This window comes from Aythya marila (genome assembly GCF_965140915.1).
Source record: "Aythya marila genome assembly, chromosome: 5".
NCBI classification, from domain to species: domain Eukaryota; kingdom Metazoa; phylum Chordata; class Aves; order Anseriformes; family Anatidae; genus Aythya; species Aythya marila.
The window spans coordinates 60165576-60193185 of NC_139046.1; the positions used below are offsets into that span (position 1 = coordinate 60165576).

General features: G+C 40.3%; 1 protein-coding gene across 9 annotated transcripts in view; it reads left to right on the forward strand.

Annotated features, from left to right (window-relative positions):
* Nucleotides 1–27610, forward strand: part of PLEKHA7 (pleckstrin homology domain containing A7) — a 135393-nt gene that overhangs the window by 63151 nt on the left and 44632 nt on the right. For 8 of the 9 annotated variants that reach the window (XM_082762119.1, XM_082762123.1, XM_082762121.1 and 5 more), the window contains 5 exons: nucleotides 12302–12385; nucleotides 19563–19674; nucleotides 22742–22846; nucleotides 24618–24690; nucleotides 25876–25976. In XM_082762119.1, the coding sequence (XP_082618245.1) occupies nucleotides 12302–12385; nucleotides 19563–19674; nucleotides 22742–22846; nucleotides 24618–24690; nucleotides 25876–25976 (475 nt within the window). The remainder of the gene's footprint in view (nucleotides 1–12301; nucleotides 12386–19562; nucleotides 19675–22741; nucleotides 22847–24617; nucleotides 24691–25875; nucleotides 25977–27610) is intronic. The other variant, XM_082762128.1, reaches the window with a different exon arrangement.

The window sequence follows — 27610 nt, forward strand, 5'->3', positions numbered from 1 at the left end:
GCATCACACAGGATGAGAAGAATTCATTATCTTATTTTTCCTAGAGAGAGTCTCGTTATTCAGAAGCAGGGCATTTTCTGGCCTTTTATTCTGACTTGACATTAGTTTGCATTAGAATGCAGGTGTCTTTACAGTGCTGTACTTTGAGATGAATGAATATTGCCACTCATTGCTTTTGGAATTTAATTTACTGTATTAACATGGCTAATTTAGATTCTTAGATTGTTTTAAAGAAGTTGACAGCACCAAGAAGACAGTATGCGATACCACGAAAGCAAACATTCAGAGGCATCTTAGGCTCAACGTGATGTTTTGGTGCAGTTACTTTTAAGTCATACGTGCATGAATTAAGTTAACAGTGACTGGGAAGTAATTAATGGAGCAGAAAGACTTTGCTGAAGTAGTACTGGCAAGGTAATCTTTGTGGATTTAATTTTGGAAACTTGCATACAAAGGTGCAAGTTTCAGATGGCGTTGTTGCTTGAGTTTTGTAGAACCTCTGGCAATTTAATCATGACAAGTAACTTTTAAATTTGCTTTTTGGTTATTACAATGCATTAGGCTTTATTGTATTTGTACAGAGTTGTATTCTATTGCACAGTGTTTTACCTCATAGCTCTGATAAAGTACGCTAGTGGGAAAAAAAAAGCAATAATCTTCTTCGTGCATCCATACACCTAGTACTGAAAATAAAAAGGATATCAATAGATAGCTGAAATCCTGCCTTCATACTGAGGAAGGTTTTGTGATGGCTACAAATATTGTAAGGAAGAAACTTCCATGCACTGGAAGAGATTTGCTGTTGATCGGTGAACAGTTTAACTTGGAAGACAGCAATGTGGCGTGTTCAGCTCGATGCAGCATTTCCAGTCTGACTGACCTCTGAGGTTTGCTGGAATTATTTGGGAAGGCCGAGGTAGTCCTTTCTGCTGTTGAAAACAATGAATGATTTTTGCATTTATGTCCTGTGCCCAGAAAGCTGCAAACGAGGTTAAGACTCTAAACTGGTAGGCACTTGTCTGTCTTTTCATGGTCTTAAATGTTAATAAAACAGTGATTTTACAGAAATAGGATTACTCAGGGTCATACAAGAAATCTGCTTCAGAGCTAAGATCTGAATCCCGATCTTCTGAATCCTGATGTGGTAGTGCCCAGACCATTAACTTCTTTTTTCTGTTACGGATCCAGAAAAACTTACTGCACTAAAGATTTTACAGACATAGATACTTCTTTCTCTTTTTCTTGTGGCAGAAACACACTTCTGTGTAAAGGACAGACTCCGAAGTCCTGCTCCAGTGTCCAAAATAACTGAAGTGCCAGCACTCAATGAATTCCAATTGTTTCAACTTTCTAATGCAAAGTGAATTTAGCCATTAAGCAGACCCACTCTGTGAGTCAGTGATGACTCAGAAACTGCCACTCTGAAGTTCTTCTCTTTTCCGTGCTTCTTGCAGATTGATTTTTTTAAAATTTTGTTTTATTAGTGTTACTAAAATGTCTAAAGTAAAAAGCAGAGAAACTTAAGTATGTCTTATGGAGTTAAAGCTAAACAAAATTTATTACAGTGTGGCACACCCTCCCAGAAGGTGGAAATAACTTTGGTTTCCATTGCAGTAGTGTCCACTATAGTTTTAAAGAAGACGGGAAGATCCTAAAGAGTAACTGAGAAAACTGTTGCAATGTTAGTGTCTGGAGATGCTTTAGTTGTACACAGTTTTCATTATGTAATGTATACAGTGAATCTTCTTTTGAAAATAATTGAAGTGCTAAATTATATACCTCAGCAATTTTTATAATGTGTGTTTGCTGTAGTTAGTAAATTAAGATGCAACTGAAACACTGAAAGCTTGAAAAGGTACCGTGCTGCTTGCAGTCCTCTTGATCAAATGTGTATGCATATAATGTATATATAATGTTCATTGTGTTGCCTTCTTTTTTTTTTTTTTTTTTTTTTTTTTTTTTTTTTTTTTTTTAGAGTTTAGATATGAATAAACCCATTTTTGCTGCAGTGCTGGCCTGGACTTACCTGGTGTGTGGAGCGCTCAGTTCTGGCACGGCTCAGTCAGGTGCTTTGGAGCACTTCAATCTTAATGCATTTTAACAGGGATAAAGCCTTTTTAATTCCCCAAATAGGGAAGGGTTATTTAATAACTGTATTTTTGAGAGGTAACAAAGTTTTCCCTAAGTGGAAGATGTACTGTTTTCTAAGTCGTTCAGTCATTGTAAGTGTCGTTAAATAATTACTCAAAGAACAAACATTTCACGTCGAGTTACTTCACCTTCCTAGCTGCCAAGTTTCAGTCACATGCTTGACAGAGGCTTACTTGGCATCGAGCGGAGTTAACGCAGGATCTGAAAAAGTTTTTTGGAATTTCTTTCGATCCCTAATCCTGCCCAGCTCTCCCTGTCCTCACCCCAGGCCTCGTCAGCAGCGTGAGAGCTTGCTCGCTGCCAGCTTCCCTCGCCTCAGCTGCGGGCTGGTTTGGGGAAGTGGCGGGGAGCTTGTCCTTGCCGTGTGAGGGTGAGAAGCTGTTCCAGCCTCACCGATGGCAATGCTCTAGGTCTTTTGGCCACAGTCTTATGTCAGGGCATGTTTCTTTGATGTTCAGCCGTGCAAGCTCTCCTGTGGAGCCCTAGGGGCAGTGAAGGTCCTGGGGATGCAGCTGCAGGAGTCGTACTCCCCGAGGCGTTACCACACCAGCTTTGTCTTGGTGGCGAGGGAGGGCTGGGCTGTGGGTTCAGCATGGTAGAGCTTTAGGACAAGAACCAGACAAGAGACTGCTCAAGTGGTGCAGGAGGAATGTAGCTGATAGCTCTGCTATATTTAGTGACGTGCTAAGAGCTGTTGGGTTTTGCTGCGGCCTTGCTCCCCGAACCAAAGTCAAGGAGCTTGATTTTGTGTCTCCTCCGCCAGTTTTTCTTTTGGCTGTTACATTTGGCTGTTGATTTCCAGGCTTATTGTGAAAGGTTGTAGTTGCTTCATCCTTCCTGTTAATTTGAAAAATAATAGCACTGTTCGTGTATTTAAGGAAGGATTTTTCATCTTTCCCAATGGGATAATGTGGTTTCACACAGAGTCTAATTCAGAGCTGATTGTAAAGATGCATGCTGTCCCTAAATGACATTGCTACCAACAAAGCATGTTGACATTGGTTGATGTAAATGTAAGCTCCTTACCACTGCATACAAAACCAACAAAGTAGTTTTTAAAATGTCTTTGCCAGACAAATCTTTGAGACTGAAAGAGCACAAATGTTTCTTTCTACATTGCTTGTGCTATTTTTCTTAGCCACTAGCTCTTCTTGTTGGCATCACCTTTGTCTTCTAGGGACTTACTCAGAGCTGGCTGTTTGGGCACCATTGGTGTGTCTGCTTAGAGGCGTTAAGAAAATCCAAATGTGTCTTCCACTGCTGCCTTGTTTTCAGTGCCACTCTTCTCACAGCTGTCCTTTTTGTATTTTATTGTAATGTTTTATTCTCAAATTTTCACCGTCTGATAGTGCAATGTGAGTGTTGATTCAAGAAATTAAACACAATGTCATTATACAAGAGCTTTCATATTTGATTTACATTTGATTCACATACATAGACATAAAATATCCTAACTTCAGCACCGTTACATTATGCCAATAATATAAATCATTATTAATTTGTTATAGGTCATATTGTGACTCAACGTGCTTCGATTACATAGCAGTTGAGGAGGAAACACTGCTTAACCAAAAATAAGTCATTCTCTTTCTTTGGATTTATCTTGTTGGTTTATGTTTAGTAAAGGAAATTCTGGCATTGCATACACCAAAATAGTTCATTTTCAAAACAATTTGCTTGGGTTTCTGCATCAAATAAAGTGGTGAGTATTAAAAACAGAAAAGTTGTACAGAGTTCAGAACTGTTTAGTATGTTGTTGTAATTCCTTTTCCTAATGCTACTTTATTGGTTTGTTGGTTGTATAAAGCTTTATCTAGCATTAGTGTGTATATCTTACCATATTTTCCGTTGTGTAAATGCCATAAAGAATTTAATTCCATGGCAATATTTCTGTGATTACTTGGAAGTGTCTCAGAATTTCTCTGCTTGTCTGACTGGGAGCCATTGAGCGTTTCAACATCTCCGTAAGGATGAGTTTTGGTCTAGGTTACTTTTTTTGACTTCATTTTACTGAATTCCTGTGAACTGATAGACCTATAAATCTTTTTTTAATGCCAAAGAGCTTTTGTTGAATTAAAAATAAATTTCTGGGTAATTTTATAAACTCTGTATAATCTAAGAAAGAAAATCTTCCACGTCTGTTTTACGATTTTAATTCCTAAAATATTAATCTGGGATTAGTTTTAGGCTATGAAACATAATGTGTCTCTCACTACGCAGTGGGGGATATATTTGAGTAACGGTATGATGGAAACGTTTGGGTAAATAACATTTTAGTACAGTTTTATCAGCTTTATAGCCTTGGCTTCAGAACCATTTTCTATGAGGCATGAAAGACCATGATTAATACACAGTAACTTGTCATACTGTACCGACTGACTGGAATTTGTGTGTGTGGAGTGTTTTTTTTCTAAAACGGTATTACTCTTTGACAAGGCACCCCTTTTTGTCATGCTTGAAGCCGCATTGCCCAGCAGTGGCAGCTCTGAAGTGCTTTTCTCTTCTGGCCAGCGGGACCCCTGCCCGCACGGGTCTGCTGCAGGCCAGGCTTCGGCCCTCACTGCCCCAGCTCATGAGCCTTTGGTCGGTATAAATCCAGAGACATTCGTCTCTGGGTTAAAACAGGATCACGTATGACTTATGCCAGTGGTCTGTGAATTGATACTAAAGTCATGTCTTTCGTATGTCAGAGTTTTTCATTTCTGTGTGTGCCAGGCCTGTGGAGAGTGGGCCTGACAGAATTCATCAGTTTGCCCTTGGTACCTGAGGAAGTTCTTTTGTTCTTTTATTACCAGTCTTCTCCCAAGCAAAAGCTTGATGTTAAGGGCCTTGCAGGAGTACTGCAGTCCTCTTTATACTTAAGATTTGATAGGGGAAAAATACTTCACCTCTCCAAATGCATTTACATCTGGAGGAGATGCAGCATGTTTAATCCACCTGTGAGATGAGTGAGGAACTCCTTTAAAGCAGTCAAGAGTTAAACCCAAGGAAGCAACTTTGCTGTCATTTTTCACTTTGTGGCTTAAGCCTGTCCTTACAGTATATGTATAGAGTCTGAAGCGTTTCCGAATTAACCGCCAGACACGCTGGAACAGCTTGTTGCTAATGAAGGCACTTTCTGAAGTGCATGTGCTGGTGAACACCACCAGCCAACCCACAAGAATAGGTGTGTGCTGTGAGAATTGTGGTTTGTTCCTATTAAACTGTACTCCAGGGAATGTGATGCTCATATCCTTGTTTATTCTTCCGCTTGATGTCTGAAGGAGCTGGAATTTGTAGGATTGCCTTTCGTGCCTCGAGAGGACTGTGAAGTGGCAGCGAACAGGGGTGGGGATGGAGAAGGGAGTGAGACAAAGCCATGAGCATTTTGTATGTCCTTAACTACAGAAAAACCTTCGGCAGGGACGTGTGCCCTACTAGATAAAAAGCATGCAGCTGCAGGAACCCAGCCTGAATAAATTCTCATCTTTCATGGAATTTGTATTAGAGGAAATTAAACGGACTCAAATAGGTGTCAGCTGTGAGGTCAGGCCAGCTTGCTCAGCTCTTTCTGAGTTCTGGGGTTGAGAAATTCCAAGGGCAGAGACTGCGCAGCCCACGTGGGCAACCATGTCAGTGCCCTGCCATCTGCTCCATCCATCCTTGTATCCTTCAGGTAAAAAAAAGTGTAGCCTGAACTTCTTTCGGTTCAATGTATGCCTGTTTTCTCCTGCTCTCCTGTCAGGCCCTGCTGTGAAGAGCCTTCTCACCAGCTCCTTGCAGAAGGCCGCTGGTGGGTCCCCTCGAAGCTATCTTTCTCCAGGCCGAACAAGCCTGGCTCCCTCGGCCTCTCCTTGCAGGTCAGGTGCTCCTGAACATCTTGCTGCTCCTCTGCTAAATTTGCTTCGGTTTGTTGTTGTCTTTCCTGGAGTGGGGTCCAGAATTGAACTCAGTAGGCTGTACCTTTGAGAGAAGTTCATCGATAACAGCTATAACTCTTTAATCCTGTTCTGAACTCTTGTGATTGTGTAAGAAAACAGTATTTGGGTAAAGCTTTGTTCTTCTGATGCAGGTTATGGATAAAGTGCTTCCATGCTATGGAAGGAGGAGGAGGGCAATGTCTTTCTGCAGTCTGTCAGAGGTCACACACAGCAGCCAAGCAAGGTCTCTTAATCTGCAGTGCTGTCCTCTGACGATTGCTTAGTCACATTATGCATTAACATCAATATATCAGAAGTGTGCAAGACTTAAGTTGAAATCTCCATTCAACATTAAAAACCTGGTAAAGAGCAACCTGAGTTGCTCTCCACGTGTTTCTTTTATTGCGGAAGGATTGGTTTATAGCAGCATTTTGTGTATAACTACTCTACAGCTTGGCTACTGTAATACAATTGTGTCATGTCTGTATAGTTTTCTTCTGTATGGCAGTCTATCAGGAAAATACTGCTTCATGTATGGTATAGAATTGACTAGTGATAAAAGGTGCTGCTTCCCTGTCCCGTCAATGACCCCAGTGCAAAACAAACAAGCAAACAACAAAAAAACAAATCCACACTTCCCAAAAATATTTGATTAAAAGAATACTTGCCTCCTAAGGGAGCATCCATTTTCAGAGTTCCTGAATCTAATTGGACCATTGAGACCATTTCTAGGAAGGAGGGATAAAAATTAAACCCAGAGGAGCCAGTCATCTACATCATTGAAGAAACAGCTGCGCCAGCATTGGAGATGATGGCCGGGAGAAATACATTTATATATATTTTTATAGATCAATATTCATCTCATAGATACACATTTATATGCATGTATGTTTGTGTATGTGTATGCATATATCATTGTTACATGTATTTAACTGCTGAACCTACTCCTGTTTCCATTTCAGACTGTCAGAATTTGGCATAGATGTTCACGTGGTTTCCGTAAAGTACTGTACAAGCAGTTAGGTCTGCTGCTCACGTTGTGATATTGGTGACATTTCATTGTCACTCGTTGTCACTCATTGTCCAAACTCTTTTCTTTAGGTCACAAGGTTCCAAAGTCTTTTAGATGTTTTTGAAGGTACTACATTTTGTTTGTGGAGACATCACCTGACTAACTTCAAATACTTGAGTGGGAAAGAAAGCAAGGAACAGTCCTAAGTGAGTTACAGGCCTGTATTGTTAAGATGATGTGATATAATAAGGTGGTCTTTTGCTTTTCTAATTTATTTTTTTTGGTATGATCAGAGATTTATTTATTTTTTTTCAGCTGAAATTTTGAAGGCAAGGAGTGTAGTTTTTCTTAAACTGGGAAAGTAAGGAAATAAAATCAGATTTGACTTTTCAGGAATGCCCCCTTTTCTGAGGATTTTCTTCTCTTAAAAACTTTAACTAGCATACTTTTTTTCAAATACAAAGAAAAGTATAAATAAGTGATAAAATCTGATGTCGTGCAAGTGATCCCCTTATCTGTCTTTGGGCTTTTGTGTTGGTTGTAGTCGCAGACAGAGCTGCTGGAGCTAGTTACAGAACTCTGTTCTGACTAGCAGCTAAAAGCTTGTGATGTTCTAAGGAGGATATGAGATTTGAGACAATCACATCTACTCTGATTCTTACCTAAAAGTTAATGGGTTAAGATGTTAGATAAACTATCCTATGATTCTATAGGAGAGGGTGATGGTTTTGACCTTATTAAATCTACTGGACACTGATTTCAGTGGAGCAAGGATTCTACTGCTACTCTGAAGAGGCACCTAGCTATTTTAAACTAAAATCCTGAAAAGATGTTTGTGGTGTGCATCTAGCTTGTAGTAGTGGGCACTATTAGTATTGATTAAAAATCTTCTGAATTATGTCAGTATTACACTGTGTTTTTCTTAGAAAAATATTCTTGACAGCACTTCTGTGGCACTGATTTTCTTGGAATATCTTAGATATTCTTCCCAACCAATTCTCAAAGCTGAAATGAAAATACAAACAGAAACCCCTCAGCAATGCTCAAGCTGTTTTGATGCTATTTGTGTATTTCAGCAGTACGTTGTGAAGGAAAGCAACCCATACCTGAGCGGTTGCCTGGCTAGATGCAAGCACTTGATCCTTTTGGAGAACTCCCTCTCACTGCAGACCAGAAGCTCTTCACCACTCAAGCTTTTCTGTCTGCTGCCCTCCCAGCAGGGTCTCCCTTAGAAGCAGAGGTGCTCACCCCAAAGTCTCACCGCCGTTTGGGACTTTCAGCGTAAAGTTGTTGGTGCTTGTCTGCTCTTGAAGCATAACGGAGTCAGCCAGCAGCAGAAGTAAATATCATAGAAATGGCTCGTAATAATTTATAGAGCAGTCCACCCAATGACAGCATGATTACTTCTGCAATCTGTGCGTTTGTTGTTAAGGTGAGGAGGTAGACTCGATCAGGAGTTGATTTACACGTTTCAAGATTCATCTGTCTGGGCATTTAAATGGCTCTAGAGGCAATATATAAACTTGCTTGACTTCAAATGCAAGGTCATCAACATAAGTCATGGCCAAAAGTTAATTATTAAAATCTGGCTTCGCTTCAAATACAAAATGAACCAAAAGATAAAAATAGGTGAAGTTGTGCTGATTATCAGTGAGTGAGGAAAAGGGCCTGCCCTTGTGACTTACACTGCAGGACTGGGGACTGTACTGCAGTTGTGAGGTATTTAAATTGGTTAAATTTCAGGATACTACAGGTTACGTTAGTGCAAACAAACAGGAGGCAATGCTAAATTGGCAGACTCGTTTAATCAGTAATACTGGAGAAATCTCGTAGGCTGTACTCTGACGGCAAGCAGCGAGGTGTCAGCAAAGGCTATGGGGCTGGCACGCTCCCACCCCCCAGGAGGAAGAGAAATGGCATTTAGGATGCAGGAGGTTAGCTGCTTCCAGCCCGTAGCCCAGGGCCAGCTTGGAGGTTATGTCGTGTGTTCAAGCAGCCAGCTTGCAAATGGGGCTAATATTAGCCAGGTGAGTGAGGGGTGGATGTAGCTTGAAGGCTCACTTGTCGTGCCCGTTACACACGGTAGATTTCTGAACAAGAGAAACTCTGCAGTTGCTATTCGGAGGAGATACAGGTGGTATTTCTGCTAAGCCAGTGGCTGAAAAACATGAGCACGAGAAATACTGTGAGCTAAGTCTAAAAATCTAATGCCACTTCGGGATTTCTTTATTTCATTCTGATCAGAGAGGCTGATATGCCTGGGCTGCATCTATTTAAACACCAAAGGTTCACAGGGACTGTGAGATCTGGATGCTATTTGCAGAGAGTGACAGACCGGAATAACTTGGGTGGGAGGGAACCTCAGGACCCCTTCAGATCCGGCCCCTCCTGTGCAGAGCAGCTTCACAGACAGAAGCAACCTCGAGGTCTGATGAGCTTGCTCGGGGCCTTCTCTGGCCACGTTTTGAGCATTTCCAAGGAGGGAGATTCCACAGCCTCGCTAGGCAACCTCCTCCAGTGTCTGACTGCTCTCATTGTGGGCAAAAATCGCCCTGCTCTCTAATTCCTTGGTGCAAGGCATTAGCCATCTGTTGTATAGATTGTGTTGAACGGTATTGCTTATTCTTTATGAGTCCTGTGAGGCAAAACATTTAAATTCTCACTTTTCAGATTCAAATAAAGCCCTGTGTTCCGCAGAACTGCCTGTGGTGCTGCCTCTCTCCTCCTAGCCAAGTGCTGCGTATTGAACTTGCAGGTTTGCAGGAAGTTTTGGCCTGGTATGTGTCTTTGTCCGTGAAATTGCTAACTGTGCTTTCTCTAGGAACGTATCTGTGCTTCTCTTTCTCTGCTCTTCCCCTTCAAAACGGAAAACTCCTCCAAAATGCAGCTGCTCAAACACTGAAGAGGTGTTTGCTTTCTGGCTGAAACCTTTATCATTAGCAAGTAGTATTTAGTCTATTACTAATGAACTCGCTCTGTAATTACAGCAACAGAACCGATTCCTATTCCAAAGGCCTGGAGAATTTATTTCATGGGAAATAATAGAAGATTTGTAAAAGTGCGAGGATGGTATAATGGATAACTTCATTTCCCAAATGGCCCCGGAGCACTTCTGGAATAGAGTCCTTTTTCTTAGTCGTAATTACAGAGTTATTAATGACTAAAAGCCTGCAGATGAAAACTTGTTGACAGTTTGTCAGCCTCTGGAGAATGAAGCTGACAAAGTGCTTTCACTCTTAGGGCTGCCAGTGTAATTGCGTTTCTGGTTGTACTCCTAGCCTTCGTATCAAAGGTTAAACAGACTGCTCCGGTCCTGATTTGAAAGGAAGTGCTTTCGGCTTAAAACTGCTTGGGCTGTGTGATGAAAAGGGAACTTTGTTGTTACTGTTACCGCTTATTTATTAATTTCTTTGAAAACAGCTGCGAGTCCATATTCCTTTCTTGGGATGTATTCCCAGACCTAGAATACAAACCGAGGTTGAAGTGCTGCCTCTTCAGAAAACCATGCTTCTGCATCCTCTCGGGAGAAAAAGACCGTGGCTGCTTTGTAGGTGTTTGCACTGCAGGGTTACTGCAACTGCTTGCTCCCCATCTCTGGTGTCAGGAGCAAGCTGAGGAGGTAGAAACTGCCAACTTCTGTCACAGAGCTGGGGCTTGGACAAGCCCTTTTAGTGCAATAGCAGTTGTCACTGCTCTCGTTTTATCACTGCTGTGTATTATATTAGTCCCTTATTTATGGCATTCTGTAGCCAGGCAGATTGAAAGAGGGTTGAAAGGTTCCCAGTACAGACAGCATCCTCTGCTGCTCGTGGTTTACGTGAGCCTTTGTGGGAGCAGGTATCAGTAAGACCTGAGAGGAGACTCAACTGCATCTTTTTTTAATCCAGGCATGTCCCGAGCTATTGACATTTGAATGTTATGTTTGTGTGAGCTGTGTGATTTTCAGCTGTCCTGTGTGCTGTAGAAAGGCTGTAACCTTTTGGGAATTTATTTATTTTGAAACCCGAGAATGCCTAAGGAAGTGTGTACCCTATTCTGTTTCTGGGTGGACATCCTGCTACCATTAGGTCAAATCTGTAAGACCTGAAATAGCTGGTCATTACAGGAGTCCAAACTTTAAAACAGAAGAACAGAGAAGTATTTATTTCTGAATCTTTGAGGTATAAATCACTTAACAGCCTTATTTTTTATAGTTTTGTTTCATTGTTTTTGGTAACATTTTGCTGCATTTGATGGGAATTCTACTTAGGGATATTGTTCACCTAAACATTGTTAACTACTAGCATGGAAATTCAGAACATTAAATAAGTGAACTGCCTCATTACTCGTTCAGTCTAAGGCTCCTTAGCAGTGAGTCAGTCACAGTCTTTGTAATGAGGAATTAAGACCTTAAATATCGTATTTCTTTACGATTTGTAATTTGTATATGGCCCTGCTTTGGGAGGTGGAAAGACAACCTGAAATAAACTTTCTTCACTCCGCATTTTGGCATTATATGAGTACAGTTACACAGGTAGATAAAGTAATTGCCTTTAATGGACAGTAATGATTTATAAAGGGTGTTAAAACAGATAGTAGTCTGGGGGGGGAAGGTTGATTAAAAAACAATTTTAATTCAACTCAGCTGCAGTACTAAGTTATGTTGCTTTATATAGGCTATGTATCTAAACAGTTAAGGTTAAACATAATCTTATGTGTAGAGGTACAAAGAAAAAGCACTGATGATATACTAAGGAAGAAAACAACATTTTATAAATGGCTTCCACAAAACATCTCTCAGTGATCTCATTAAATATTACAAATTCGTGTGGGACTGTGAACTGTCCAGCAGCATTTTAACTTATTTGACCAGTTTGCTGGGTGAAATTTACAGAAATACGAATCAAAAATTTATGTTGTGTAGATTTTATGTTAGTGACTAAATAACACTAAATAACACAGTAATAGTCGGGTATAAATAATCATAAATTCAAGTACGTCTCCCTAACTAAGCTATGTAACTAGTTTACTTTTAAAACATTAACCTCCTTAATAATTAAAAGGTGTGGTATGCCACTGGCACTCAACAAGAATGCAGCAAGAAGCTTGAAAAGTACCTAAGAGATACGTTAGAGTAGCAGAAGCTAAGCGTCAATATAAAACATTCTGCCTTTTTAGGTATCGTTGGTATATTTTACTGAGTTTAGCACTTCAATATTAATTTTTTTTTCTTATTTTTTTCTTTTTGTTTTCCTTTCAGCCATAATCAGCAGACCACGTCATTTAGACATCCTGTGACAGGACAGGTTTCTCCAGAAAATATTGAATTTATTTTGCATGAAGAGTAAGTAGTTCTATACCTATGGCAAGAGATCTAAAATAATAACACATTTAATCACGGTGGTTTAGTAGTTTGACAATTCTTCTGGTACTGTAGCAAAAATGTCATACAGCTTGATGCTTAAAACTGTAATTCTGATTGAGATAGTAGCATGGTTTTGAGTCTAGCACTGTTCCGCATAAGGGCTGGAGAGGAAAACTCTACCAGTTCTTTACTTAAAGAAAAAGAAAAAAGAGGCATTTAAATAGGATGTTTACATAAACTGTCATTGGTTATGTGTCACATGTAACAAAGCTTTCACATGTCTTTCCAGGAAACTGAAAGGTTTGTACTGAAACTGAAATACACAGAAATATCACTATTTTATGTTGTAATTCATTGCATTTCTTACGTTTTAGTTTTTCTACGTTGATTGTGTCTTGGAGCTGTTTTTTATTCAAAAATTTTTGTTCATTCATTCTTCAATTTATTCTAAAGCAATAAAATCACCTATATTTCCGATGTATTTCCTACTTCTGTCATCCATGCTGCATGTTAGGTTGGAATAGGTAGGAGATCCTGGAATCCCTCCTGTAACTGGATGGCTGGGTATCCCTTCAGTGCTACGTCACTTCTAAAACTACCCCAAAGAGCAAGAGGCAGAGGACAACACCAGATCTCTTTCCCTGTTCCAGCCTCGTCTTACAACACTGCTTCAGCAGCCTCCAGCCCTCACCTGCCCCTCTTCACACACGACAGGGCTCAGACACCATGTTGCAACACCCTGCACCTGGTGGTTTGTATGGTTGCCCTCATGATTTTGAGCGCTTTATATTTCAAATTACGTGGCATTTTAATCCGTTTTGCGTTTAATTTAAAGCAGTATTGCATTAAGGGTGGTGAGGTGGTATTGAATCCACAGGCCTAGGATTCAGGCCTAGGAGGCCCTAGGAGGGCCTCATGAGGCTCCCAGGAGACTGAGCCTTTTGTGGCAATGCCTTCTGCTGTGGGCCTGGAGAGGAAAGAAGAGGTAGAGCACGACGGCACAGCTTTCTGCTCAGGGCTTCTGATACAGCCCTGAGAAGAGCCTGGTTTAATGGTTTTTAAAAAAGCCAAGCACCATACAAGCTTCTCTGCCGAAAGCCCAAAGCAAATCCAAGGGCCAATCCTATGTTAAGGCCCATGCTAAGAACCAGCACAAAGTAGGCTGATGGCCACATTTTGCTGTGATTAGGTGTAAAGAGCATGGAAATGCTGCTGAGCCAGAGGTTCAGCACTGAACACCCCAAGTGTTCGGTGGTATGTGTGTGGCTTGCTGCTTGGGTGGGGGGTGGCTCGTTACAGGCATGCACACGAGCTGTTCCCAGTCATTTAGCGAGGAGAACAGGAGCAAATCTCCAGAGCAATACAGACAACAGCCGCTGTCCATCTGTGTTCTGGCTTCCAGCCATTAATAGATCTTGAATCTGCTGGGCGGTTTCAATCAGATTTAGGATGGAGAAAATTCATACACATGTCAAGGGAAATAGGTGTTTGGACAGAAGTCCTTGGAGTGCTTCCCCGAGTTACACACACTTCCTTGGGTTGTTTCTGGTTTTGTAATTCTGGTAGCAGAAAAAATGCTGTGAAAATTGAAACACTAACTGGCTGATGGCATGTGGCTTTATTGATCTTCTGTATATATCAGAAGCATTTTTAGAAGAGGAATTTAGGTGTTTATTGGGAGGGCAAACAGATGAGCAGGCATAACTTGTCACCTGCAGACTTCAGTTACTCATACTGAGATGATATCAGAAGCGAAAAAAAATAATCTTGCAATGCAGTAGAGTTACTAGAGCCACGTGGTTTTTATTCCAAGTGAAGAGGGAATGACTGGAGGGATATACAGGGGGGTGTTTGTAGTAACTGCTCAGGAAACAGTCTTTGCAAGAACATTTTTCTGAGCTTTGTTATTGATCTGAAGCACAAACAGAATGTTTTTAACATTAGATATTTTTAATACACCAGTTAAAATTGCTCAAAGGATGGCATTAAGTGCCTGAGGTGCTCTGATTTCCTTCGTTTTGTACTTCTGCTTGCAGCAGTGTAGGTTCTATACAGATGCTGTTTGTTGCCATCACATCTGAGTTTCTGGCAGATGACACTGTTGACATAGGTGGATGTCTCTGCTGAAATCAAGGGAGCTGTCAGCACCTCCCGGTCTTTAGATGTAGGAATTGCAGCGGGGCTGTGTGACGCTTTGGGTTCTTTTCTGTCAGGCATCCAGGATTTGTACGGAATCAGTGTTGTAGGTTGTATGTTCATTTGGAATCAGTTTGGTAGATCGTATCCTGTAATGAAATGAATTTCACAAACAGGACGCAGTTGAAAAGGTAGTCCCTGGGTTTGCATGATCTGTGGAAACTGCTTCCATTGTAAGATCCTTTTGACCAAGAATACTCTTTTTCTTTTTTATTCAAGCATTCTGTCTGAAGGAGCAGCTCTCTTAAGGGTTTCTTCTACATCAATTTCTTCTTCAGTGCTGTTGTGACGTGATTTATTACTTAAAGGTTGATTTTAATTTCAGATTAGGGCCAAAGCCGGGAGTCGATGGGACTAGTGGGGAGACCTAGGCACAAGCTTGTTCAAGCTGCAGCAAGCACATCTGTTAAGAGGACACATTTAACATCAGGAAAGTAATTTACAGTAATCTAGAGATGATGAATGTGTGGCCTGTTCAGGCCATTTCTTACCCGGGAAGCAATGTACTGGGAAAAAGATTTGAAAAGAAGAGTTTTGGGAAATGGTGAATGATTTCATCCTAACGTACTTATGATCGGTTATGAACCAGAAACCCTTGCCTCACTTGATCAAATGAGATTAAAAAGGCCCAGAAAGCCATCTGTACCTTGGGCTGCCCCAAAAGCAGTGTGGCCAGCGGGGTGAGGGAGGGGATTCTGCCCCTCTGCTCTGCTCCCGTGGGACCCCACCTGGAGCCCTGCATTCAGCTCTGGGGTCCCCGGCACACCAAGGATGTGGAAGTATTAGAAGGAGTGCAGAGGTAGGCCACGAAGATGGAGCACCTCTCCTGTGAAGACAGGCTGAGGGAGTTGGGGTTGTTCTTTAAATTCTTTACTCTGAGGGTGCTGAGGCCCTGGCACAGGCTGCCCAGAGAAGCTGTGGCTGCCCCATCCCTGGAGGTGCTCAAGGCCAGGCTGGATGGGGTTTGGGCAGCCTGGGCTGGGGGAAGGTGTCCCTGCTCGTGGCAGGGGGCTGGAATTGGATGGTCTTTAAAGTCCCTTCCTACCCAAACCATAATTCTATGATCATTATATATGTATTTACTTGAAAAACCTATGATAGAATTGCTTAGGATAGACGTGTGCAATGTTTAGTTCTCTATCATTTTTCTATAAATAGCAGTTGTTAACTTTATACAGGAAGGAATAAGCAGGCACTTACAGGGACGTGTATAATTGCATCTGTTGCTAATCACTAGTAGTTGTGTATTAGAAATGTTACGGTATCTTTGTGATAGCATTATGCTTGCAACTGAGAAAACAGCACATTAAAAAGGATAAAACTTCAACCTAAATGTAGCAATACAGAAAATACGTTCTGTATTTAATGCAATTACTGTTAGCCTTTTTTGCCTGTTTTTTGTGCACCTGATAAAGCCTGTGGATTACCTCTGGAGAGAGAGACATCCTATTTTTTCTATTGCATATGGTTACTATAGCAGCAAAAATATCAGGTGGATAGGCAGGAGGAAACCTAAGCAGCCCCAAAATAAACATCTGGCATGTTTACATGTATAGAAATACAAAGACAGTTAATTTGTATCTAACTGAATAGGAGATTTAGTAGTATGAGAACTAGATTAACATGATGTTATTTTGTTCCAACAAAATAAACTTTTGAAGTCGTTGGTACGAACGTGGATCTTTTTAGTCGACTAATCTTTATGATCCTTTAGAGAAAAGGAATTGCTTCTCTCATGAGTATCGCATTTTTGATATGGACTTACTGACTACTGGTGTAAAATCCCCCCCCTTTTTTTTTTTAAATAATAAATACTGGCCACGCGATTCTTTTAGGTAGTAAAATGTGTTTTCTTTAGACATCCCAGCATGGCTTAAGCAGAGCAGGGAGTTGCTAGACAGGAGATATATTATGTCGAGACTTATTTTCAAGTATTTCAGAAAGATTTACAAGGGACCGGAGCACCGAACGCACGCGCTGCCATTTTGTGTGTGTCTGCACGCCCCTGGGGGAAGCAGCAAGAAAACTGTCCAGAACACAGACAAAACCCAGCACTGTGAAGACAAAATGCAGTATCTTGAATGACAAACATTATGAAACGTATTTGGTAATAGTGATTCTGACCTAATGCTTCTGAATGTACAGGGTTAATGCTTTCTTCGCTTATTTGTGAAGATGAATCTGTAAATACTGTTAAGATGGTCTTAACTCCATTAAGCATGTTGGGCTGTTGCAGGTAATTCGTATATTCTCCTTTTTTTTCTCTGCAATTTAAAACCGACTGAGAATATCAATTAGCTATTAAGAGACTTGAGCTGGAGTTTGGTTTAATGCAAATCTGTTACAGTATTTTATAATTGAAATATTACGTTTGAATATTTTAAAGTCATTGTCAATGCTGTTTTGTGTTTTCTGTTACATCTCAGGTACAAAAAGGTTGGATCACCAGTGTTTGCTAACAAAGGCTTTGTTTTAGGGGAATTATAATGTGTTTTTATTTTTTTTTTCCCTGTTTCAGTCGACTTAGTGCTGGCTATGTGAGTTCTTCCATGGCAACAACCTTGCTCTTTTATTGTTTGTTTATTTTTTAATTCTGTTCTTTTTCCAGTTGAAGTTCATCGTTAATCTTGGTACTGCTAACAAATGAAAGCTTTGTTTATTGACAGTGATTGTTTTCGGTGAGAAGTGGAAGAGAAATCATCAAATGGCAAAATTATCAGTTCTTTGAAATTGTGCACTTGTTGTCCTGTATTGCATCGCAGTTTTCTGGTAGTGCTAGTGATTTTCTGATAAATCTCATTAAATGTGTAAAGCTTATCTTTGTAGTTCTGAACCTTCTTCTGTTACTCCTTTTTTTTTTTTTTTTTTTTTTTTATATATATCTGCACAAAGCTTGGCCTACAGTAAAACAGCGTCTTGTTGAACAGTGGGCACGTTTCAATTGGAGTTTATCTACTCTGATTTGTAATTAAAGGCATTCCTCTGGGGTAATTTATTTTTCCATATTAATGTTTTTTATTGCAAAAATTAATTCCTAATATGTTAAAACTTTAGTTTTTATTCTTCATTGTTCTCTTTCCTGAGACAATTGGTGTGCTCTCTCTCTCTGTGAAATAGCTACTCTATAAAATGAAGAAACATCATCTAGGCAGATATACATTTACACGCATTAAGTGACTCTCCCACCCAATAGCTTGTGGTGTGGGAATTGTAGAGAATCCAGAGGAAATACTAGGAAAAGGCAAGTACCTTGCTTTTGCAAGAAAAATGCAGACAGTGTAGCTTCGTGTTTACTGCCTGTTCTGAAAGTTTATAGAGTGGAAACGTAACTGGTGAAAGTTGAGTCAAAAGCAGGTGATAGATAATAAGACTGGCTGATAACAGAAAGCGTGGTCAGGCTGCATTATATGTGGGAGCTGTCTTAATCCACTCCTGGCTGAGATTGGGGATTCCTAAAGCTGGTAAACCCTAAAATAGGGAGCCTGGTCCCTAGGAGGTAAGACAGATTGGCTCAAACTGAGGTGATGCAGCTATCACAAACTGGGGGTCGGTCTGGGACTTTTGGGACTTGCTGTGGTTTGTTCTCATATCTGGGACCTGAATTTACGTACAAAAGCTAGAAAGAGAGAATTTAGACCAGGTAAGTGATGCGTAAGGGAAATGGGATTAAAGTTGTGGTATTGCTTCCTGGCAAGCTTAATTTAAACTGTGGTCACCAATGGAAAAATGTGCTTCCTCTGACATAACTCTAAATGCTTTTGGAGAGGTAACTGCTCAGGTTTCAACAGAGAGAGAGCAGTGGTGGCGAGCACCTCGTCCTCCTCAGTTAAGCCATGCATTGGTCTGCTGCAGCCAGCAACCTCTCTGGTCTTCTGGGCGAGACCACTCCCAGTCACTGGTCTCTGCCACATTCAGAATTGGGTGAAATTTTAGTGGCAGCAGCAAGAATGCTTGGTGTGGTTTGGATTATATTCTGGTTTGGTTTAGTTTTGTTCATTTGTTTTATTTGAAATAAATGCTTCAGCAACTTGCTGAAAGGCAAAAAGGAGTTGATTTGTTAACAGTGTTTTTGGGTGTGATTGTATCGATACCTCCTAATGATCTGATGTTTCTCAAAGGTAATTTACTAAACAGCTCTTAATGATTTTTGAAAATACCACCTGTTGATTTAATTCACGAGCGTGGCTGCTGAGAATTATGCTAACAATCCGCATCTGCAATTCCCCAGAAGTCTGTACTTGCATTTGTCCTCTTGTTCCTCCGTCTGGGCAGCTGTACTGAACTCTTACTTGTTGAACAGGTTCCTACAGTAGGATTCATCTCACTGTGATTTAAATGGGCATCTCTATCTGAGCTACTTATCTCGATTTCTTGTATCCTAGTATGACTTGGAGGCTATTTCTAACAATATCTGCCATGAGTTGAATCATTTCCCTTAAAAGATGTTCTTATTTTAACAATTCATATTGCAGTGTGGCTTGTATTTTGGGCAGAATGAAAGATCAAACATTAGGGTATCCACACTTTTAGTTTAAACAATAAATCTGTAATTGCAAAGCGTGCTGACTCCTAGCCCTCCCTTCCCACTCCTGTCTCTTCCACACGTTTGTGGCCAAGCCTCTAGACTGGGCCCAGTTCAGTTTCTGTGCAGGAGCATTACCTTCTGAGTGCTCTTTGTTGTATCTCGATTCTCTGTTGGGTTTGCAATTTGGGAGGTTTCTGCCTCCTGATACACTGGCAAAGACTAATTCCCAGATGTCACTGACAGAATCTGCTTGAGAAATACCTGAAATCAAAATAGTAGGGGTAATGCAATGGAAACGGGAAATGGGAAATGTTTGCCTCGTGTTTGACTAGCCCGTCATTCATTTGCTCACTGGGAGTCTTAAATATAAAAAGGCAAAGCTCAGTGTTCAAAAACCGATGTGCTTTAGAGTATCTGTTTGTTTTTGTTTTCTAGACTAAATTCACCTATGTCCAAGCAACAAATAAACCAAAGACCTTCAAGCATGGTCAGCGAATCATCCACTGCAGTAACGATGTCTGCTGTTGATACAAAGCCTGGTTCTAAGGTAAGGGAAACAGACTGTTGTTTGAACCTGATGAACTTCTTTTGCTTTAAGGCCAATGCTGTCTTAGTGTTGATTTTAATCGCTCCATGAATTAAACCAGAAGACTAGGACTTAACAAGGTACTTGTGCATTTGAGTTTACTGTTCTTATGCTCACTTTTTTTTTTTTTTTGTTTAATGCCAGCATTAGAGAGAAAAGGTTCATTTTTTCACTCTTAAAAATTGATTAACTTAATGGGGACCTGGTACTCTGCTTAGAGATGAGGAATTTTTCCAGTGATGCAGTTGGCTTTAACTTATTTTTAATCACACTTTTGCCAGTAAGTGTGCACCCTTGTCACCTGCTCCTGCTGCTTTCCTTTGTCATGTAATTGCACTGATCTAATCAGGCTTTGCAAAACACAGGGAACGGTAATGATGATGACTGGATACAACTTAGAGGCCCACCCATGAGAAAGAACTAATTCACAGGAAACATGAGAACTGCACAGCTAAATGTGATAGTAATACTCTTTCCATCACAACTTGGAGAATATCCAGAATCTCCTCCCAAAACTTCAGCTGATCTCTTTCTGGTCTCTGCTGTTATTTTGTTTGCTGTCCAGCAGAACTGTGCCAGTGTGTGCTCCTGCCAGGCTGCTAGATGTGACATTCTTTTAAATACTCTGCAGCTTTAGACTTCAAATAGACATCTCAGAGAGGACTTGCTTGTACTTTCCTTCTCCACCAAATTTGTTTATGTGAGATCCATCCAGCTGTGGACCCTTGATAAATACTTTACTGGAGTTTTAATTAGGATAGAGAACCATAGTCTTTCTCATATACACCTTGGTTCATCACTGCATGTGTTTCCAAGCTTGAAAACACTCCCCATGGTCTGTAGAGTCAGAAGGAGAACTGTTAAATTCCTTCACAAGCTACCATATCAGAATTTATTCAAGTTAACCAGCACCAAGAACAAAGGCTGTAAAGTGAATAACCACTGTCCTCCATCTTGACGTTGTTTTGTAGCATTCCAAGAGTAGATTTTAAGAACCTTTCCTCTATTTTCTAAACGTTTTCTTCCACGAATTCTATAATCATTCTTTCTGAAGAGCGAGTTCCCAGACACAGATCTGGGAGACAATCATGAAGCCCGAGGTACGTTCTGTTTATTGTGGCAAGTTCCCGCAGCTACCCATAGCTAGTTATTACCTTGCATGAAATGCTTTCACTGTTTTGTCCTGCAAATGCTGTCACAAAACTGACACTGCGTAGGTGTAGGGTTGGAATCCTGGCCAAATTCAAACTGATTTTTATAGAGAGCTATGTGCACTGGAATTGTACCAAATCTGAGAGTGTAGGAGCAGGTACAGGGCTTTCAGCTTGATTCTTCTGTGAAAAGCTGACAGCTAACAATTGGTGTGTTTGGGGTGGAGAGGGAAGGTAGGCTGCCAGCTGCATGATAGATTTGTCATTCTCGGTTCAAGATGAAAGAACCAAAGCCTGCTGGCTTGCTTGCTGCAGTATTCAAGTCTGAACTTGGACTGAAGAAAACTTCTGAAATAAGAAGTAATTGTTTGGAAAGAGAATTTCACAGGCACTCTCCAACAGTGTCAGTTGCGCGCCGCACAAGGAAAGGAGAGTGTTGGAAACAAAACAAACAAAACCGCTACCAACTAAAACTAAGGCTTCTGCTTATTAACCTCTCGTTCTGTTTTATTGATATACATATCAATCAATTATCCCTCATTTTCCAAGACACCTAAGATGGGCAGTTGCCGAAATGTGTGTAGATTCTTGGGGTGGGCCTCACCACTTACATGCTGGCACTGTCTGAATAAGTCATCTCAAGACTGCATTTAGACCGCTGCAGTCATTCCAGATGGGGATTTTCACCCGTTATGAACCATGTTAAAAGTCATTCATACTGATTATGAATAAAGGATATGGAGAAATAATGGTCTGGTTCAGTTCGAGAATCATTTGGAATTTAGTCTTTCTAAAGCATCTAACAGCGTGAATGGAAGCTTGCAAATGTTACTGCGTTCCCCTGTACTTTGAGCCCTTCCAACTGAAATATTCTGTTCTGTATATCACTGGAGTGTTGTATGATGATGTGTGCTGTCTTCTGGTCCAGATGTTGCCTGACAGGCAGAAGCAGTACACTCAGGTATCTTTCTGATACCATCCCTTGCATATGACTGATGTGTTCATTTTCCAGAGCTGCTGTTTGTCTGCAGCTGAGGCAACATCAGAACTGGTCGATTCCCTGACCTGTTGAGAGATGAGAACAAATGAGGCACTGCAGGGACGTGGTGGGAGGGAGACAGGGCCTGGATCCGGACAGCTCTTCCCTTGCAGGGATCGGGTGCAGCTGTAAGGGTGGTTTGTGCCCCTCAGGTTCCTGAAGCAGTTGCAGTAGCAAACCGTGCTGAGGCTGGAAAAGAATAGGCAGATCAGTTATGAGGTTCTTGCTGTTTTTTTCACAGACTAGTAGGCTTTCCCTTCTTGTTTTCGAACTCATTTTGCCACTGTGAGTCAAAACCAAGGTTGCAGTAATGCAAACCATTACGCAGCCCTCGTGTTTTCCCACTTACTGCCATCTAGGTCTCTTCCTTAGCAGTCACGCTACATCTTCTCCTTTTGTTTGCAGGGTCAAAGTCCAAGCATGTTATTAAACTGCTGATGTTATTTGAACTGAAACAGGAAAAACAAATGAACAAAAAACGAGCAACAAAGAGCAAGATTAGGATTCACGCACACAAAGTTCTGTGTGTGTGTAAGACTTGAGCCACGTTGCAGAGAGAGACTTGCCTGTAGCGCACTCAGAAATACTTGCCAAGCGTGTTCAAACTGCAGCAGTTCTGCCTTTCAGACTCGAGCCACACCAGCCTAGCACTGATATGTTGATGAGAGTGGGAAATTGCCTTTGCTGTGTTGTAAATATTATTGTCTATTTACTTGCCCTTGAGAATGCTATAAACGCTTTGTTACTGTGTAATGAATTACTGCAGTGAGGTTATTTAAAACGTGAAGTGTGTGTCAGCGCAGTTTCAAAAACACTGCTTTGTTCTACTTCCTTACAGGTAGTGAAGACTGGGAACAAAGTTCATAGCTTTGGAAAGAGGGAGCAAGCTATCAGAAGGAACCCCAATGTTCCTGTTATAGTAAGAGGCTGGCTACACAAACAGGTGAGTATGTGATCATCTGTTTCCGTCCATATGCAATCAAAAAGTAGAAGCTAGCACCTTTCAGGCCACTGAAAAAGCAGAAGCTGGAATGGTGGTGGTGGTGGGAACACCCCTGGGCTTCTGTACTGAGGGGCTTGTGCTCAGCAAGTACCAGAACTAAGATTTACATGCAGGTTTGATTCAGAAGAGGAAACAAGGATAAACGGACACAGTTATCCTGGTTAAATGCTGAGGCTGTAACTTTGTTGTCCAATTCCGGTTATTCTGCCTCTTTTATCCCACCTGCTTGTTGCTGTGCTGATTTCAGCCTCCCTCAGAACACACCACTAGCCTGAGGTTGGCTACGAAGGTCACCAGTTTGCTCACACCCTTATACCCTAGATCAAAGGCTCAATTCCAACTCGTTTGCATTTTGTTCTCCAGAAGCAGGAGGGAGAAGATGAAGGGAGAGACAGGGACCCATTCACCACACAATCTGTCACCAAGGCCAGTGTCCAAGCAATGAGGGGATTATAGAATTTCTTTCAGAATTTTAACAGAATTTTAAAGCTGCTGCATCTTGAACTCTTGAGCTAGCGAAAGCATGTCCTTGAGTGCAAAAAGTAAAGAAATCTGGGTGTTCTATGAGAGCATTTCCCTGCTTTTAATTTGGCAATCAGTGTCCATCAGATCATTATCGGAGATTTAGCTGCTAAATTAAGGAATGAGTAGGAGAAAGCTGAAATCTAAGGCTTAATGTTATGATTCTAGATACAAAGGAAATTTAAATTGCTGACAGCCATTCACTTCCTCCTGTGTGGAGGTCTGTCTTCCATGGTCAGCTCTGTTGACATCCGCTATCTGAGTCCATTAGTTTTAAGGACAGAACTGGAGGTCAGACACTATGTGTGATGGCAGCATTGCAGCATGAAAAAAGAAAGGAAATAAAGTCCTTGCGTACTTAATATGACCGCAAAAGGAAGGAAAATAAATCGTATGTCCCATGTTCCTCAGCTATTTCCTTCTGTCTGCCTACCTCTACTCGCAAGCGCTTAAACACCGAAGATGCTTTCTATACTGTTGGTGTCATCAAAGCCTACTTCAGTTTAATGAGTTGTACTTGCTGACGTTACACTTTGGCAATTTTACAAGCTTCTAAAATTAATTTCAATGTAAATATTACTCATTTTGACAAGGTGATGTATATTATACGGAGAGAGATATATCTCTACAGGCATATTGAATTATACTTCATTAAAGTTTGCACATTAGGCACCCTGTATTATTTCATAAGGAACGTTTGATTAAATTACGTTTTGAGCAAGGGTAACATATGGGAAATTGGCTGTAGAATTACAGGAGATCATTGTCTGAAATGTGAGGTCATACTTCACAGCTGTGTAGTGACTTTCATCTTGGTGCACAGGCAATCTTTGTTGGAGCTTGTGCCATCAGGATGCATACATTTGTTTCTTTATTGTGGGACAAAGCTGTCTAGTAAAAATATTCATTGACTGTGTATAAGGTTAATCTGAATGCTATGTGGAGGCGAGTTTAATTACTTAATGAAAGTCAGCAGTTTGAATATTCTAAGCTGATTATTTTCTAGTTGGATGTTTCGGCTCTTATTCTGTGCCTCTTATGTATGTAATATTTCACTAAAATATAAAATGCATATTTTTGCAGTTAGTACCACATGCAGACGTCTGGTAAGCTACTCATTGATAGAGCATTGCATGATAAACTGTTATTCTCGTTAGGTGAAAAGTCTGTCACCTTTCTTGCATTTCAGGATAGCTCTGGTATGCGATTATGGAAAAGACGATGGTTTGTGCTTGCTGATTATTGTTTGTTTTACTACAAAGGTGAGTAGATAATCATAGCTCTTTTGAGTTAGTCTGTTAACAGTTTACCTCCTCAAAACACACTGCAATTGAATTTTTCAGATACATTGAGGTGTTCTGAGATGCATCATGAAACAATGACTTACCTGTCCGTCTTCAGGGTGCGACAAATTTCAAGCCAGGGTTGGGGACTAAGTGGGTGCTGTATCATCTTTTGTCACGCAGCTTGTCTTTGGTACATGCCAAGATTTACATTACAAAATATTTGGCAACAATTCCTGTGTAAGATTTTCCTTATCCCTGTTCTGTGTACCTACTTAATTGTGATTGCATACTTGATTTTGGGAATGCACTTTGGCCCTATCAGGGCAGCTTTAATCCAAGTGATAATATAAGAGTGAGAAACCCAGAAGCTTGCATTTCTACCAAAAAAGGCTAGATGTAGTCTTCCTCTGAATAGGAATAATGGCATAATGGTTACATAAGGTTATTAGGAAGTTTTGAATGTTGTATACAGCATGTTACAATTTTTGGAAAGCATTGTAGAATGTGGAGCTCAAATTCATGTTTGTAGGCACAGCACTTCTCCTGCTGATTGCTTTAGAGCCAGTGGTAATAGAGGTTTCTTAATTATAGTAATTAGGCTCCATGTAGAATGCTAAATGGAAGGTCTATTGTGTTACACAGCCTATCAGAGTTCATTTGTCAAAATAAGCTTTATTCAGGAAGTGTGTTCTTTTGTGTAAACCAACAGAAAACAAAACAAAGTAAAAAAAAAAAAAAAAAAAAAAATCCAAAATGTCAATATTACTTTCTTAAAAATAAAACATTTTTCTGAATTATTGCCGTTGAGTTGTAAGAAAATTGAGACTTCAGGAAGAGCCCTGTCCAACCTCCTGGTCAAATCTGGGCCCGAAAAAAGAGGTCAGACCAATTTGCTCAGGGGTTAATCCTGTCGCACACTGAAAACCTCCAAGGATGGAGATGGCAAAGCCTCCCTGGTCAGCCTGTTTCATTGCTGCTTTGTCCTCACGGAGAAATTTCTTCTCCTTATATGCAGTCTGAACTGCTTTTCTTTCACCTTCACGCCTGCTGTCTCTTGTCCCTCTGTAGTACACCACTGTGTGTCCATAAGGGAGAATGTATTTATTACCCCATTGAAAAGTGCAATTAATTAGATTTTTTTTTTTTCTTTTTACTTTACAGACAGCAGGGAAGAATCTGTGCTGGGTAGCATACCATTGCCCAGTTATGTAATATCTCCAGTTGGACCTGAAGATCGCATAAATCGCAAATTTTCCTTCAAGGTACAGTTAAAAAAAGCCTTATTACCTCATCATATTTTAAAATACTCATTTGCATTAGAAAAGATACCATTGTAAGCAGAAGCGTCTGCTTTCCTATATGTTTTAATTTATTTTTGAAAAGCAGGCAGGTTTATTGATGGGCTATTGAAATGTCACATAGCGGTTTTGGTATTTATAAATGGATTTTCATGTATCTGTTACTACGTAAGTGTCTTCAGAGCTTAATTATGAGGCTGGGAGTAAGGAGACTGTTTCTAAAATTAGAAATTAATGCTGATAAGTTGTTCCAGTACTCTTTTTTCATATTGAAAGAAAAAGTTGACTTTTTTTTTCTTTATGGAATGCTGAACCTAGTAGCAGACTGATGGCCCTTTTTTTGATAATAAAATAACCAGCTCAGTTTTCACAGTGAGAAAATGACAATACCTTGGCTTTTGACATATAATTTCCTCCTTTCAAGGAAAGAAAGAGTAACCAATTTATTCTCCTTTTTTTATTTGGGAGCAATAATTGTCCTAAGTGACAATGAGTAATTTTCTAAGGTACAAATACTCTTGTTTGAAACAGCTCACATTTTTTTTCCCCATGTAACTGTATCGTTTACAGTTCTATTCATTGTTATAAAAAACTAGGAAAACATAATAAAATATGCATTCCTTCATGACAGTGGAAAAACCTGCCTCTCCTACTGATTTTTTGAGCTGCAGCACTCAGACAAAGTTTAGAAATGTCTGCGTTTGTTTGCAAATTTAAATTATACTGATACTTGGAGCAGAACCTGGTCTTATAGCAAGCAAAAAACTACTACTAGTAAAAAAAGAAACAAACGAAAACTCAGTTTTCAGTCGGGTATAGGTTGAGATATAGAAGAAAACTGTTTAAATCTTTGCTGAAATTACAAAGAATGTCTTCTCGGCTTACACTTCTCTGTGCTTCTGTTGTGTTTTGATTCTTGGGGTGTTTTAAAGTCACAGACTGTCCTTTGTTGCATTAGGATTTATTTTGAAGTGGGTAATGGCTTGAAATGTATTAAACAAATATTAATCTGGGAGATGTGTTTTTAAAAAGACCTGGTGCTCTTTATGGAAATATTTGTTATACTTTCTCAAATACATTGAATGTGAGATAGCAGGACCAGCTACAAAAGAACCTTTGTTAAAAAAATCAGTTCACTCTAATATTTATTAAGTGTGATTCATGAAGTTTGTTTCCAAGCCTTTTCTTAGGCAGAAGCAGGTACTAAAAAAGAAGGGTCCAATGTATATTTAGGCTTCTACATGTCTTAGTGTAGGCTGGGGAAGGAGATGAAGAAACTAGCAATAGGATCTACTTAAACCATGTTGCTTTGGTGTTTTAAAAATATCTTTTTAATTTCATGGAAGGATGTTTGCAGATGTTCAAGAGCACACTAGGATTGTTAACCAGTTTAAGACATCAGTGATAACAGGAAAAGAAGCCTGGTGCATGAATGTGTATGTACATACACCCACACATATATACATGCACACATACGCATATTTTTGTATATGAACGTCCATATGCACATGTAGTTCCTACGTGACCTGTGCTGTAGTCACTGCTGCCTCTCTCTTCCTGCAGAGCAGAGCCCATGGTTGTGATCGTGGTTAAACATT